The sequence below is a fragment of the Arvicola amphibius genome, chromosome 6, assembly GCF_903992535.2.
Source record: "Arvicola amphibius chromosome 6, mArvAmp1.2, whole genome shotgun sequence".
NCBI classification, from domain to species: domain Eukaryota; kingdom Metazoa; phylum Chordata; class Mammalia; order Rodentia; family Cricetidae; genus Arvicola; species Arvicola amphibius.
Genome location: NC_052052.2, coordinates 33,791,174 through 33,807,541, shown reverse-complemented (window position 1 = coordinate 33,807,541; position 16,368 = coordinate 33,791,174). Strand labels below are relative to the sequence as shown.

Sequence of the window (16,368 nt, the reverse complement as noted above, 5' to 3'; positions counted from 1 at the left end):
GAAATCAGGTCAGAGCAAATTGTACTTTAGCTTAATTCATGACTGTTTTATGATCAAATTTAAAGAAAACTGAGCCAGCTAGGTGGTTCAGCAGGTAAAGGTGCTTGCCACCAAGGCTGACAAGGTTTTATCTCTGGGACCCACGTAGTAGAAAGAGAAAGGAGAATCCCGCAAGTTATTCTTTGGCCTCCACACGGGGCTGTAGCATGTACACACATACATAACCTCCCCGTGAATAAGTGTTAAAAATAGCTTAAAATGAAACAAAAACACATGAACATGAGAACTGTAAATGTATAACTCACAGTTTAGGGGTCAATGAGATGGCTCAGTGGGTAAAGGCGCTTGGTTTAGCAAGCCTGGTAACCTGAATTTGATCTCTGGAACCCTCATAGTAGAAAGAAAACTGATCCCCGCAAATAGTCTTCTGACCTTGATACTCACTTCATGGCACCTGCTCATAACCCCTCCTGCATTCACACAAAGTGAACATTAAAAAGTTATTTAAAAGAAAAATTACATGAAAATGAGAACCTATAAATGTATAATTCACTATTTAGATTTCACAAAATGTGTTAAGGACTCTTTCTAAAGAAGTAGTGCACATGAGAAAGAACCTCTATGTCAGTGGTTCTCAACCTTCCTAATGCTGTGACCCTTTGATACAGTTCCTCATGCTGTGGTATGTTGTGGAATATTTATGTAAAGGTGTGTTACTTTTGTTTATGCTGCATTTGTTTAATTATGTGAAGATGTGTTGCTGTTTTACCTTGCCTGCCTAGGGCACCTAATTAGTCTAATAAAAAGCTGAATGGTCAATAGCTAGGCTGTAGAGGGAATTGGGGCTGGTGGGGAGAGAGAGTTAAGAGGAGAAAGCAAAAGGGAGAAAGGGAGATGCCTGGGGCCAGCCAGCCAGGCATGGAGTAGGACATAGAGAATGAAAGAAAGGTAAAAAGCCCTGAGACAAAGCGTAGATGAAGAGAAACAGGTTAAATTAAGTATAAGAGCCAGTGGGACAAGCATAGCATTAGGCCAAGCATTCATAACTAATAATAAGTCTCCCTGTCGTGATTTGTGAGCTGATTGGTGGTCCCAATCATAAAATTATTTTGTTGCTATTTCACAACTGTAATTTTGCTACTGTTATGAATCATATTGTAAATATCTGATATGCAGGATATCTCATATTTGACCCCTGAGAAAGGGTCATTTGACCCCCAGGTTGAGAACCACTGTCCTAACACTGTTCACTGCTGATGAGGTTAGAGCAGCAAAACATTCCTGTAAGATAAATTAATTCATTAATTAACTTTTTAAAAAGCCATGGAAGAGAATGGAAGGAGTTGCTGGCCAGTTGATGGGATTGTGCAGTGCTACAGTTTTACCTCAGAAGAGTTGCTAACACTGGTGGTTTTCTTTGTGAAGTACTGCTCACATCCAAATGATGATGTGAGCATTCAGAACCCCAGTAAAAGCCTGAGGAGAATGCCTTTTATCTGATTGGTTTTGTTGGGAATCAGGTTACTATGCAGAGTATAAGAAGTGGTTTTGCTGCAGTTTCTAACAGATTGAAAAGGATTGTCCTAATTGAATTTGTGTTGACATTCTTGCTACCCCACACAGGTCAGTTTGTAAGATGGAACAAAAGAATAGAGAGCCAGAGAGTGCGATGAAGGTCCTGACCAAAATGCTATAAATGTTAGGAATTTTGTTCTTACCATGTATGAAGCCCTGAAATAAAGACTGTTATGTGGGATATGCATTCATCTCCATATTAAAAAGGCCATATTAGAAATAACATGTCATGGAGTTTAGAAAAAATGAGGGTTAAATCATCTTAAAATTATGCTTTTATTTCATGAGAACTTAATTAAAATTCAAGTGATTCTTATGCTTAGGCATTTTTCTTTCGAGCATTTGAGGCTAGAATCTGTATAAAATGAGGTGTCCGTGAAATGAGATGAAAATAAGGGGGCAGCTAGAGTTATTGTCAGAACATTGAAATGATAACATTTTTAGTACACTGGTATGGCAGACACTGTCCTAAACACACGCACATTTTATATATATATATGGTTTCTGTGAGTTTTCTTTTGTTTGAGGCAGAGTCTCACAGTGGAGCCCGAACTGGTCTCTGACTCAGGATCCTCCTATCATAGCCTCAGTGCTGATTATGGGTATGCACCAAGCACTTAGCTTCTAAGTAAATGTAATGCGTTAAAAATAAACCTGAGGGCTGTAGAGCTGACCCAGTGGTTAAGGGCACGAGCTGTTCTCACAGAGGACTTGAGTTCAGTTCCCAGCGCCCACATGATGGCTCACAACCATCTATAACTCCAGTTCCAGGGCATCTGACATCCTCTTCTGAACTCCATGGCACCAGCCACACACATGGTGCACATATATGCCTGAGAGAAAACATTCACAAACATATAATAAATACATATCAAAAAATAAATGTGGCCAGAAGGTGGTGGCATACACCTTTAATCCCAGCATTCAGGAACAGAGGCAGGCAGATCTCTGTGAGTTCAAAGCCAGCCTAGTCTACAGAGTGAGTTCCAAGACAACCAAGGCTACATAGAGAAGTGCTATTTTGAAAATAAATAAATAGCTTTGTATATTGTTTTCCTTTTGAAAAGCAGTTTATTTTTAATACCCTTTACCCTATTGATGTGGACTCCTGAATGGAGCAGGATGGTTTATGAAATAAGATTATATTGTATGTTGCCTTTGTGTTTGTTTGAATAAGAGCCTAGGTAGGGATCTGGGCATGTAGTTCAGTTGGTAAAGTGCTTACCTAGCATACACAAACCATGATTCTGTCTGCAGCACTGAATGGACAGAGCATAGTGGCACACACATGTAATCCCAGCACTTAGGAGGTAGAGGCAGGAGGATCAAAAGTTCAAGATCTTCCTTAGTTACCTAGGGAGTTTTAGGCCAGCCTGGTGTGTGTGTGTGTGTGTGTGTGTGTGTGTGTGTGTGTGTGTGTGTATCTGTGGGTGGGTGGGTCTGGGTATCTGGGTGTCAGTGTCTCTGTCTGTGTCTGTTTTGCATACACACGCAAGCTCCAGATCTTCCTCAGTTATATGGAGAGTTTGAGCCCAGGCTGGTGTGTGTGTGGGCACACACACAAACACACAGAACCCAAGTGGTAGTGTTGGACTGTAACATCTATTTTAGCAATGTATATGCCTAGTACATGTGCATGCTGATATTTTTAATAGATATTTATGCTCACATAATATATCCCAATTATGGTTTCTCCTTCTACTCCTCCCAGTTCCCACCTTACCTCCTATCTGAATCCACTCCCTGATGTGGGATTGCCCTCTGTATGCTGTGATTACCATTAATGAATAAAGAAACTGCTTTGGACCTATAGCAGGGCAGAACTTAGCTAGGCAGGAAAAACTAAACTGAATGCTGGGAGAACGGAGGTGGGGTCAGGGCGAAACCATGTAGCCCCACCAGACAGACACTGGAACTTTACCCAGTAAGCCACTGCCACATGGCAATACACATACTAATGGAGATGGGTTAAATTAATATGTAAGAGTTAGTCAATAAGAAGCTAGAGCTAAGGGGCCAAGCAGGGATTTAATTAATACAGTTTCTGTGTAATTATTTTGGGTTTAAGCTACTAAGCAGCCAAGAACCAATAAGTAGCCTTCTTCAACAAATTGGCACGCCAATGTGGTGGACTAAATCCATGTAAAACCAAGACACTAAAAAACAAAGTTAAGCCGCATTTATTTTCCTGAATGGGCTTTGCTTACTGGCGGCATGCTGCATCTCCTTTAAGAGAGGTTTTCTTGATTCAGCGGTAGCAGAAAAAAAGCCATGGTTTTGAAATGCCAGCTTTCTGGGCCGTGCTGCCAGTGCGAACTCTGACTCTGGAGGCCCAGCTATGGAGCATTTAAGTGGGTTTTTGTGAGCAGAGTGCTACAACTTGCTTAATGGCAACATAGACTGGGTGTTTGCCTAAAAATGGGGCAATGTACATGGTTCTCAGGGGAGAACTATGCTGGGCTGGGCAGGGCAAGCAGGAAGTACTGTATATACCCTAGTAAAGCCATAGCTTAAGTTCATGAGAAAGGCTTAACATTTTAAGAAGCACTTCTGGTCAGAAAATAATTATAAATACACAATAAAGACAAATTCAGATGGAAAAGACCTCTAAATGGGTCATATTGTTGGATAAATGTGCATAGGCTTGAGAGAAAGAAGAAAAAGAATATAGACAGTTATAAAAAGAAGTAAATGGTTTAAAAAAGGTAAAGTCTTTAAAGAGACAGTACAGTCATCGATTAAAAGAAGTAAAGAAAAATAAGCCACATAAAGATGGAAAATTCACAGAGAGTCTAGATTTTGTATATTATTGTGTTTTCCTTTTATTTTTTGACTGTGAAGGAACTAAGTACAGAGAGATATTTCATTGTATGGCTGCTAAGCTAAACCAGCATGTATATTATAAAGATACCTTGACTTCAGAATTTGGGTCTAAGGATATGTTGCTTTGGAAAAGAGGTTTTTCTTTTGTTTCCACAGAGGATGAGAACCTGTGGAATCCTTCCAGACTAATATGGTTTGATGGACCAAGACCCCCTGAAAAGATGCCTTGAACACCCCTCAAAAAAATTACTTCACCCGCCGGGCGGTGGTGGCGCACGCCTTTAATCCCAGCACTCGGGAGGCAGAGGCAGGCGGATCTCTGTGAGTTCGAGGCCAGCCTGGTCTATAAGAGCTAGCTCCAGGACAGGCTCTAAAAAAAAGCTGCAGAGAAACCCTGTCTCAAAAAACCAAAAAAAAAAAAAAATTACTTCACCCAATAAACAGCAGGAAGCAGCTTGGACAGAACTATGCGCAAATTCCCCAAATATTGTTTATAAATTTTTGTTTACATTTAAAGGGGGATATGCTATAGAGATTTGCATTGGTATTGATCTTGGTTTAGTGATACAAATTTAAGGTCAGTTTTGCTATTCTGTGTATATTTATTATTTCTGATCTTGATTAAGGTATTATGTTTGTCGAGCTCATTTTAAAAAGTAATGTGTAATTAAGAAATATAGGCTAATAGATAATCATCTATAATAGTCAAGCTTGTAGTCATATTAGTTAGATTTTCTGGATGGACAGATATGTATTTCCGATGAACAGGCATTCTTCAAACCTTTCAAAGAATACAGAATATGGCATTTAAAATGTTTTAAGAAGTTAGGACTTTTCATGACAGTGAGACACATCTCCTAGCAGCACCAATCTACTTCAAGAGGAAGATGGGCATCAAAGAGGTTCCTTATGCAGTTTGTTTAGCCATTTGAGCAAAACTTCCTGTACTGCTTGATGAACTGGACATACAGGACCCACAGAGAAATGACTGCTAAACTTGCCTAAAGGTGAGATGGTCCTTCGGGGTTCCTGCTTCATGAAAGAGTGTGCTAAACATCCTGCAAGACACAGAAGAAAGTGACTGCCAAACTGTCTTTGAAATTTCCTGCTTCATGGAAAAGTCTGCTGGATACTATGGGCCTGTGGGCTGAAGATTGGATGTCCCAACAATATAGAAGAACTTTGGGTAACTGTCCAGGCAGTGAAATGTCTCTGTCAATTCTAGAGTTTTGAAATTTGCTTATAATGCACTTCCTGTTTACTTAGGTAATATTATATCTTTCTGGACTCTTTGATGGAGTTGAATATTATGGGTTTCCTTAGTTATGATAAAAAATAAAGTAGATATAAATGTTGTACTATAATTCTTGCTTGATAACTGTTTTGTTATATGTAATTTTACTATGTTAAAACCTTCTTTTTTATTTATACAGAAAATGGTAGGTGATGTGGGATTTCCCTCTGTATGCTGTGATTAACATTAATGAATAAAGAAACTGATTTGGACCTATAGCATGGCAGAACTTAGGAAGGCAGGGGAAATTAAGCTGAATGCTGGGAGAAAGGAGGCGGGATTGGAGAGAAGCCATGTAGCTCCACCAGAGACAGACGCTGGAACTTTACCCAGTAAGCCACTGCCATGTGGCGATACACAGATTAATGGAGATGGGTTAAATTAATATATAAGAGTTAGCCAATAAGAAACTAGAGCTAGGGGGCCAAGCAGTGATTTGATTATTTTGGGTCTGAGCTGCTGAGCAGCCAGGAACCAACAAGCAGCCCCCTCCAACAACTCCCTTTCTGTCTCTCATTAGAAAATAACAGACTTTTAAGAGATAATAAGAAAATACAACAAAAAATATAGGAAGATAAAATAAAAACTATCACATCGGAGTTGGACAAGACAAACTGAATGAAAAGAGCCATAGAGAAGGCACAAGAATGAGAAACCCACTTATTCATACACTCAGGAATCCCTTAAAAGCACTAAACTAGAAACCATTTTATATTTGTGTATATATATATATATATATATATATATATATATATATATATATATATTTATTCAGAGGACCTGGTGCAGATCCTGTGCACACTGTTTTTACAGAGAGCTATTTGAGGTGTCTGATAGTTTCTTTCAAACCTGTGTATCGAAGAGATTACTGATCTATAGTTCCAGAACGGTTACCCACCAGTATATAACATAACTTGCTCTTACACCATAAAGTGGTTATCATGAAAATAAAATTACTATTTGAAATGTTTGTGTTGGTTTTTTTTTGAGACAAGGTCTCATGAAGCCCAAGCTAGCTTCAAATGTACTATGTAGCTGATGGTGACAATGACTTTGAACTCCTGATCCACCTGTCTCCATGTCCCAAATGCTGGGATTATAGGTGTGTGCCATCATGCCAGGTGAAATTACTGCATTAATTGTGTCTTCTGTATGTTAGATATCTAAATAAATTTTTCAGATAAATTTGTATTTTTCTTTTTAACATAAATATTTCTAAAACAGTTTCTAAAGAAAACGGAAACTTTTAAAAACATATACTTAATTCCTTTATTGAATTGCAAGTTTAAAAAAAAACTGGAAACTGGGTGATGTAACGTTATCTCTAGAGGTGAATGCCTGGACTTGGGAGGCTTTGTTCTTTACTCTGGTTGCTAATACAGAGAGCAGAGACTGCTGCCTTCTAAAGCTGATGCTGAGAAAGGAGCCATAGCTGTTCTTTAGAGGTTAATGTAAGGAAACCCTCTTGATTTGCCAGAGGAGTCTGGGAAGGGAGCAGATGGCAGCAGGAAGGGCCCTTCAGCTTACTCAGCTGCTCTGAGAAGCTTAGGGTGACCTCTCTAATACAAACAGACCAAGTAGCTTTCAGAGTAACGGGCAGCATCATTTGTATTCCTGAATAACAATACTGCTCCTCACTTTATCTTCCACACCCTGATCCAGTCTGTGGGCACCATCTGCTTCTTGGGAATTTATAGAGGCCCAGGCCCAGGCTCGTTGAGATTGTTATGGAGTGGTGATTCGGGGAAATGTGTTCTTTACAAAGCACTTTCACATAAGTCTGGTTGAGCCCTATATCTATTTACATAATTAAGAAACTGAGGCAAAAAGGAATTGAGATTGGAATCCTAACTCGGTTATTGACTGTCTGTATTTTACTGTTCCTTTCCGGAGCTGTTCCAGTGCTCTTGTTTAGGTATTAGCCGCTAAGCTTGGGAGTTAAGTTTTCTAAGACAGAAATTAGTTATTTTACAAATGTTGTTGTTGGTGTTTTAAGAGTTCTCATGGCTACAGTTTTTCTAGGGTCACAGATTAAAAAAGAAAGTAACTCTGCCTCCCAAGTGCTGGGCTTAAAGATATGTGCCCAGCTTAAGACTAGTTTTCAGAATGCAGAGGCAGGCAGATCTTTAAGTTCAAGGCCAGCATGATCTACAGATTGAGTTCAACAACAACCAGGACTCCATAGAGAAACACTGTCTAGAAAAAAAAGAAAAGAAAAGAAAAGAAAAAGAAAATGTGTTTTTGAGACAGCAAGATGGCTCATCAGGTAAATGTGCCTGGCAAGTCTGAGGATCTGAGTTCCTTTCCCTGGGACCCATATGGTAGAAGACCTGTACACACATGCTGTGGCATGTGTGCACCCGAAGGCATATACACATACACACACATATATGCAATTAATAAATTAAGTAAACAAATAAAATAAAGTATATAAAAAGTAAAAATAAAATAAATAAATTAAATGAATAAAAATAAGTAAACAAAATGTTTTCTAAAACTATATAATCGTTTTACTAAATCACAGTACTCCTTCTTTGCCGTCAGCTGAAATGACATTGGTTTTCATGCGTTAGCACCTGCCTAGAGGCCTTGGGGAATCAAAAGAGCAGTGAGCAAAGTGGCTTTAATTGCCCAGGCTTTGCCCGAGCTTTTCTTCCACTCAGAAACACAAAGGCCTTTGAATGGTGTCAGAGGGCGGTGCAGAGAAGTGTTCCTTTAGAACTCCACGCAGATGATTCACGTGCTGTGCTAAGACTCTGTCTTGTAGGTCATGAGCCTATCTCATTCCTTCTGTGAGTGTTGCAAAGCCCTTGATAGTTACAGTTGCATAGAGTGGTTGCCCAGGAAACCAGACAGATGTCAGAGTTTCCTGACTTGTCATTGACGCAGGAGTCTTGTCTTTGTAAAATTATGCTTGCTAATTACTTTTATAGAGTTTGGATGCATCCGTCAGATCCAGTAGTATCATATCCACTGTCATGGCTAACAGTACAGGTTGGAACTAGACCGCCGGTGTTCAAGAAGGCTGTGTGATGTGAATGGCACCCCTCTATCTCTCTGAGCTGAGAGGAAAAAGAACAGGCATTACACTGTTCTGAGGGCTTAACTAGTTAACATGTGGAAAACACTTACAATATACTCTAGCATGTAAAAGCTATAAAATAGCTTGTTTTTTTAACTAAAAAAAATTTATAGAGCCAGGCATAGTGTTGCACACCTTTAATCCCAGCACTTAAGAAGTAGAGGCAGACAGATCTCTGTGAGTTCGAGACCAGCCTGGTCTACAAGAGCTAGTTCCAGGATAGACCCCAAAGCTACAGAGAAACCCTGTCTCAAAAAAAAAAAAAACCAAAAAAATATATAAATAAATAAAATGAAGCAGAAGCTGGCGGATCTCTTTGAGTTTGAAGCCAGTCCAGTCTACATAGTGAGTTCCAGGATAGCCAAAGCTATATAGTGAGACCCTGTCTCAAAAAATAAACAAGTAGATAAATAAATAATTGTGGGGTGGGAGAGATGGAGAGAGAGAATGTGGACATGCATGTCTGGCAGTGCCATGTGGGGGTCAGAATATAGCCCACAGGAGTTAGTTGGTTCTCTCTGTCCAGTGTGGGATCTGAGGATTGAGCCTCCAGCTGGAGCAGAACCTTTGCTTTGCTTTGGCTTTGCCACTGCTGAAAACTCTCCACTCACATCGTGCATTGATAACCTAGGCACCTACAGCCAAGCCACATTGAGGGCGCGGGACTCTTGGGAGAGCACCCAGAGGGCTGGTAGATGTCCTCTCTGCAGCCACTGCAACTCAGCTCCAACAGCAGCTGCGCTGGGACAGGAAGACTGTCAGTTAACTTTGTATATAAATTCTTGTTACTTTGTTCACCAGCCCAATAAAACTGTTTAATTTGCTGATATGTTTTAATCACAAAATTGGAAATTTTATAAATATACTTAACCTCTGTGAATTGTAGATATGAATATGTAGAGATTCAATTTAGTGTTCACTTATTCATTCATCTATAAAAAGATACTTATTAAGCCCTTCCAATATGCCAGCTGAAAATATAAAGATGAAAACAAACCCTTGTTTACAAGGAGTTCACAATCTAGAGGGAAAAGGCAAAAATGAAGCCATTAATTACACTGATAGTCATTTGCTTAAATAAAGATAAAACTAATGCAAATGAGCACCCTGAAAAATCACTTAGCTAGGTGTCCGAAGACATAAGTAAGGCTCATAGTAAACATCTTGTGAGCTGAGGAAAATGAGGAGGGGGAATCTCACATATGAAGGTATAGAGGCAAAGAAAATGGAGAAACCCTCCCACGGTAAAGAGCCACTCAGTGAGTTTGTTATGGTAGTGTGTTGAGTAGTGGGAGCACGTCTGCAGAGACTGAAGGTCCCAACACATGCTCCCCTGTCCTGTGACCAGTGAGAGACCTTAAAGGGTTCAAAACTGTTGTATTCAGTAAACATTTGTATAGATGTTTATGATGTGTTGTTAGTCTCTATATAGGTACCAGAAATACACAATAATGTGGAAATTATGTGATTTTTCAATAAAAGGGGCAGGAGGCTGGAAAGGTGGCTCAGCAGGCATAGCACATGTCATGAAAGCTGAGGACCTGAGCTCAATGACCAAAGCCCATATAAAGGTGGAATGAGAGAACTGACTCCAAAGAGTTATCCTCTGATCACACACGACTGTGACATCTCCCCCATCATACACACACGTCATAAATAAAAATTAAAAAAGCATAAAATGCCCAGCATGTATTCATGTTCAAAAAGTGTTACCGTGTAAAAATTATTTTGATCAATAAAAAAAACTAATTAGGGCATGCAGCTCAGTTGTAGAGTGCATTAAAGCTCTGGGTTCGATCCCTAGCACTGGCAGGAAAGAGAGGGTTACTAAGCAATTGGCTGTATTTGGAAAGTACACTGGTTTGAAAGAATCACTATAAATCTATTATTCCTAATTTTTAAAGCCCAAGATATTTCAGAAATTATGGTCATTTAACTTTTTGTTCTCATTACTATAATCATGCAAATTACATAACCGTTCTGGCAATCAATGAAGTGATTATTTCTTAGGTCTTTATTATCTGATTCTGGACAAAATCTTTCTTGTAAACTAGAATGCAAGCTCCACAGGCATAAATGCTAACGTTTTCATTTAATCATTCAACAGTCTGAGGTACCAGGTGGTTTAATGCAAAGTGATATTTGAGCTAAGCAGTGTAGAATATAGGATTTTCCTTATTTGGAAAAAAGAAATCTCACCACATATATACAATATTATCTATTATTATAATATATATAAAATGGAAAAATTGTCTTTAGTATTTCCTATTTAATTCAAGGTTGAGTTAAATCTGTTTCTTGGACTCTCCAAATTTTTTTTTTAATTTTTTGAGGCAGGGTGTCTTTGTGTAGCCTTGACTGTCTTGGAACTAGCTCTGTAAACAGACTGGCCTCGAAATCACAATGATCTGCCTGCCTCTGCCTTTAAAGTGCTGAGATTAAAAGTGTGTGCCACTGCCACCCAGCTTCTGCAGCTTTTTTAATGATGAGAACAAGCCACAAGTCATGCATGGGTTTTTAATAAACAGTGTTTTGTACGTATTTGAGCACAGCAAATTCTAGCAAGGACTTTTTCCAAACACTTGGTTGTTCATTCCGTGTGAGGACATTTTGATGGTTTTTCATTTTTGATTTAGAGACAGAATCTTGCTGTGTCTGTACAGCCCAGTTTAGCCCCAGACTCTCCTGAGACTAGAGGGCTGCTGTCACAGGAGTGTGCTGCCACCGTGGAGTTGCTGGTTCTTGTCCAAGCAATTCTTGGTGCATGTTGAAGGTAAAGAAAGTGTAACATGCTCACAAGAGGGTATCCTTGTAGGAGGCCATAGTATAAAGGAATCTTTAAAGGCCAGTGATTTCCCTAGAAATTGAAACATCAGAGCCATCATGTGTGTAATGGAGATGGGCTGTGGTATGGCTTTATTCTTCTATTTCTAAACAAGATAGAGCTGGGTAGAGAAGGAGTCTAAAATTACAAATTGGGATAGAAATTTAAAGTAAAACATTTCTTTTAATATCAGAGCTTGCTTTGTGCTTTGGGGGAAAATATACTACTTATAAAACTAAACAGGAACTCCTTGAAAATATTTGAGTTTTATTCAGGGTCCATTCAACACTAAAGTATTTGAGAGTTATGGGTTTTTGTTGGTTTGTTTGCTTGTTTGTTTTTTCAATTGATTGTAGGGTTTGTTTTATTTTGTTTTGTTTGAGACAGGGTCTCTCCACGTAACCTGACTCCCCCGGAACTCTCTATGTAAACAACACTGACCTTGAACTCACAGAGATCCACCTGCCTCTGCTTCTCCCCCTAAAAATTGATTTAAAGTTGTATATGATGTGATAGAGATACAAGAGGAGCTGAAGTCTATTTATGTATTCTCTTAAAAACAAGTCTGTACATGTCCACCATTCCTGATTACATTGCATAAAAAAAACACAGGAAAGAAATTGGGATGTTGGCCTTTGTGGCCTGCTACCAGTGGAGTAAATGTTATATGTTCTTTTTAACCACCTCTCCTCAATCTATCCCACATCCTTCAAGGTCTACAACTGGTAAAAGAGGCTCTTTTAAAAGCTTATGTTTCTTGGGCATTGGGCTAGCTGGTAAGTAGCATGGCCTTATGATATACATAAGGTTGTTTTGATTTGGTTTTGCTGGCATGTGCCATGGAAGAAAATGTGAGTGAAGAATCACCTGGGAAGCTTTGTGAAGTAGTTTTGGGCAATGTTTGATGTTTTTGTTACTACTTTTGTTAAGAGAACACTGCATTCCAGCTGAAGACAGGTGGAGGCAGGAGGATCAGGATTCCAAGGTCAGCTTGACTACATATCAAGTTGGAGACATCCTAAGCTACCCAACACCTTGTTAAAAAAAAAAAAACAATGAGGTGTTCTTCCTGCATTTAACAGTTATTGGTGTTGTGTGTCTTGTGAATAGAGATGTAGTACCATATGGTACATTTGCACCAAGTTCTGTGTCTTAGGTCTTGCTTTTTGGATGTTCCATATGGTCATCATTTTGGAATTGTATGTTTTCAAAGATGAAATGTCCTTAATCATAGTTATTCTTCCTATGGAATTCTTTTCCTATCTCATCTATAGCACGCACTTTCCTCTAGACTGTACTAGTGTCTGTGGACTTGCCTTTAGCGCCACTTTGAGTCACATCTACTACAAGAGTTCTTAACTTTTAAGGGTTTCTTTATTAACCATTTGAGACTGTAATGAAAACTATAAACTATCCTTCCACAAAAATATGTACAAAAGTATATTTTAAAGTTTTTACATTAGTCCAAGAGATTCACTCCCAGATAAAGGAGTCTTATATCTCTGGGTTGTGTATTCCTTCGAGACAGTACATAACTTTTGCTCACTGAGCTTGGTGTTGTCCAGACAAATCTCACTACCTGTAGAGGAGATTCCCACTGAGCTGTGTGAACTGACTAACCCCATAAGCTTCCTGCTACTCTCTAAACTGGATGTTTTCCTTTGTTTCTTTAGGCTTCCATCTGAGCGGCACAGTAACTGAACCAGCCACTGCTTCTGAACCAGCAGTGACTTACAAAGTTGCAATCAGTTTTGATCGATGCAAAATCACTTCCGTGACCTGTGGCTGTGGGAATAAGGACATATTCTACTGTGCTCATGTGGTAGCTCTCTCACTCTACAGAATCCGTAAACCAGACCAAGTCAAATTGCGTCTTCCTATCTCAGAAACCCTTTTCCAGATGAATAGGGACCAGCTACAGAAGTTTATTCAGTATTTAATCACAGCACACCACACCGAAGTTCTTCCTACTGCACAAAAGCTGGCAGATGAAATTCTATCCTCCAACTCAGAAATCAACCAAGTGAACGGTAATTATATAACATTTCTTGATTTAAAAAAAATTACCTTTTTCACAACCATTGAAAGCAACACTTTTCTCTGGACATGGTGGCGCACGCCTTTAATCCCAGCACTTGTGAGACAGAGGAAAGCAGATCTCTATGAGTTTGAGGCCAGCCTGGTCTACAAAGTAAGTTTCAGTACAGCCAGGGGTACACAGACAAACCCTATCTGGAAAAAAATAAATAAATAAACAAATAAAGCAACTCTCTACCTTGTTGCTTTATTGTATTTTAAGAGGTTGGAATTTTTCTACTGTTGTAATAATTTAACTTTAATCAATTCATTCTGTCCAAACAACTGTGATTAACTCTTAGTTTCTTAAAGCAATTCATTTCCACTCTATAGATATTTGGCTTGAGGTGTTGGTAGCATTCTACTTCTTGACTTGGTTGGTAGTTACAGTGTTAATCACTATGTAATAATTTATGGATCTTTACTATAGATTGTACAGTTTTCATAATTTATATTGTAACAAATGTTTAAGATCTGGGAATGTAGGTCAGCAATAGAGCACTGGCCTGGCATGTGCAAGGACCTGATCCAGTACCTAGAGCTGGAATAAAAATAGAATTTAGTTAATTTTAAAAATAGAACTTTATTAATTAAAGAAAATACTCAGGCTGGAGAGATGGTTCAGCAGTTAAGAGTACAATTCCCTGCAATCACATGGTGACTCCCAACCATCCACAGTGAGATCTGATGCCCTCTTCTGGTGTACATACATAAATGCAAATAGAGCACTCATACATCAAAACAAACAAAAAATACTGTGTGTATGCACACTTAAATATGTGCCTATGTATACAGAGCAAAAGACTAAAAGAGTCGTTGTAATCTATGACTGATAGAATGACAGGTGTTTTATGCTTTTTGGTCTAGTCCCTATATAAGTATATACTACTTTAATAGTTGAAACAATATTTAAGAAGAAAAGATCTGGGGACTGGAGAGATGGCTCAGCGGTTAAGAGCACTGGCTGCTCTTCCAGAGGTCCTGAGTTCAATTCCCAGCACCCACATGGTGGCTCACAACCATCAGTAGTAAGGTCTGGCACCTTTTTCTGGCCTGCCAGTGCATATGCAAACAGAACACTGTATACACGATAAATAAATCTAAAAAAAAAAAAAAGCAGTTGTGTTTCACTGTCATGAAAAGCCTTAGGTTGTTAAACATATTTTAAAAGAAGAAGAACTGGGTATAGTGGCCACACCTGCAGTCCCACTGCTTTGGAGGTAGAAGCCAAAAGAGTCAAGAACTCAGTCATCCTCACTTCACATCAAGTTCAAAGCCAACTTCAGCCACATGAGTCCTGACTCAAGGGAGAGAGACAGAAACAGACAGAGAAAGAAGGGAAGGAAGAAAGTTGTTCCTCAGACCTAAAAGCTCCCCCAGGACATGTGTCATGAAGCTTCATGAGAAAAAGCCAGTTCCCGAAATGCTTCACAGAGTGGACTCACCTTATAGTAATAGTAGACCATCAGAGTTTAAATTAGAGATGGTGTGATATTTTTTATTTAACTCATTTTACATTTCAGCTGTGGCTTGATTAATAATTATTTATAAAAGATAACCCCTTCCAAGCCGGGCGGCGGTGGCGCACACCTTTAATCCCAGCACCCGGGAGGCAGAGGCAGGCGGATCTCTGAGTTCGAGGCCAGCCTGGTCTACAAGAGCTAGTTCCAGGACAGGCTCTAGAAACTACAGGGAAACCCTGTCTCGAAAAACCAAAAAAAAAAAAAAAACAAAAAAAAACAAAAAGATACCCCTTCCATTTTATCTTCTCCTGTCACCCTGAGGAAGAACCCAGACAATGACACTGAAGTGACATGTCATCAGTACTAGAAGGTCAGTCACCTCATTCTCACTCTTTCAGGAGAAGGCTCAAATACCCAAACCAATCAACGTGTATAAGAACATTTTAATTTAACGTAACTTAATTTTCAATCAGTAGATTTAGACGGGGAGTTAGAGGAACCTAGTTGAAATTTAAATATTACCCTTTCTCTATCTGACTTTTGAATGTGGGCATTTCTTATTTAATCTTTTTTTTCTCATTTCATTGGATCTCTATATGTTGCTTTGATCTGCTGTTTTGTCCCACTGAACTTCCCCTTAGGGGTGGGGGTGAGCGGGAACCAGGTCAAAGGCTCAGACCCCAGGAGAGAGACAGGCTGGGTGCAGCAAGTTCAGTTTATTTTAGGAAGGGGAAATCCCACCCAGCTGAGGGGAAGCAGCAGCACTGGCGTCAGGGTCTCTGTTGGCGGCTGGAGACTGGTTTAGGTCCTCTTGTCTCATCTCAGGGCAGCAGTTAATTTTCTTTTTTGGGGGGTGGGCTTTGGGGTTTTGGTTTTTTGAGACAGGGTTTCTTTGTATAGCACTAGCTATCCAGGAACTCACTCTATATATGAAGGCCTCCAACTCAGAGATCTGCCTGCCTCTGCCTCCCAAGTGCTGGAATTAAAGGCCTGTGCCACCATAGCCTGGCTCCATTTCTTCTTTAAAATCCTTCATTGGTCGCCTATTATTATTAGGAAAAAGTCCACATTTCTTTAGTCTACAAAACAGTGCACAACTAGCTATTGCCTACATTTTTACATGATATTCCCTTGAGGGAATATCTTCTTCCCTTCTCCTATTATAGTTGTATTTAATTACAGTGTAGTTTATGACTTCATGCTGTCTTTGAACAAAAAATACACTCAATAT

General features: G+C 39.3%; 1 protein-coding gene across 2 annotated transcripts in view; it reads left to right on the top strand.

Moving 5' to 3' along the window:
- The window catches only part of Zswim5 (zinc finger SWIM-type containing 5), a 101,744-nt gene that overhangs the window by 55,149 nt on the left and 30,227 nt on the right, over positions 1-16,368 (top strand). For both annotated transcript variants that reach the window (XM_038334086.1, XM_038334087.1), the window contains exon 2: positions 13,272-13,628. In XM_038334086.1, coding sequence (XP_038190014.1) covers positions 13,272-13,628 — 357 coding nt within the window. The remainder of the gene's footprint in view (positions 1-13,271; positions 13,629-16,368) is intronic.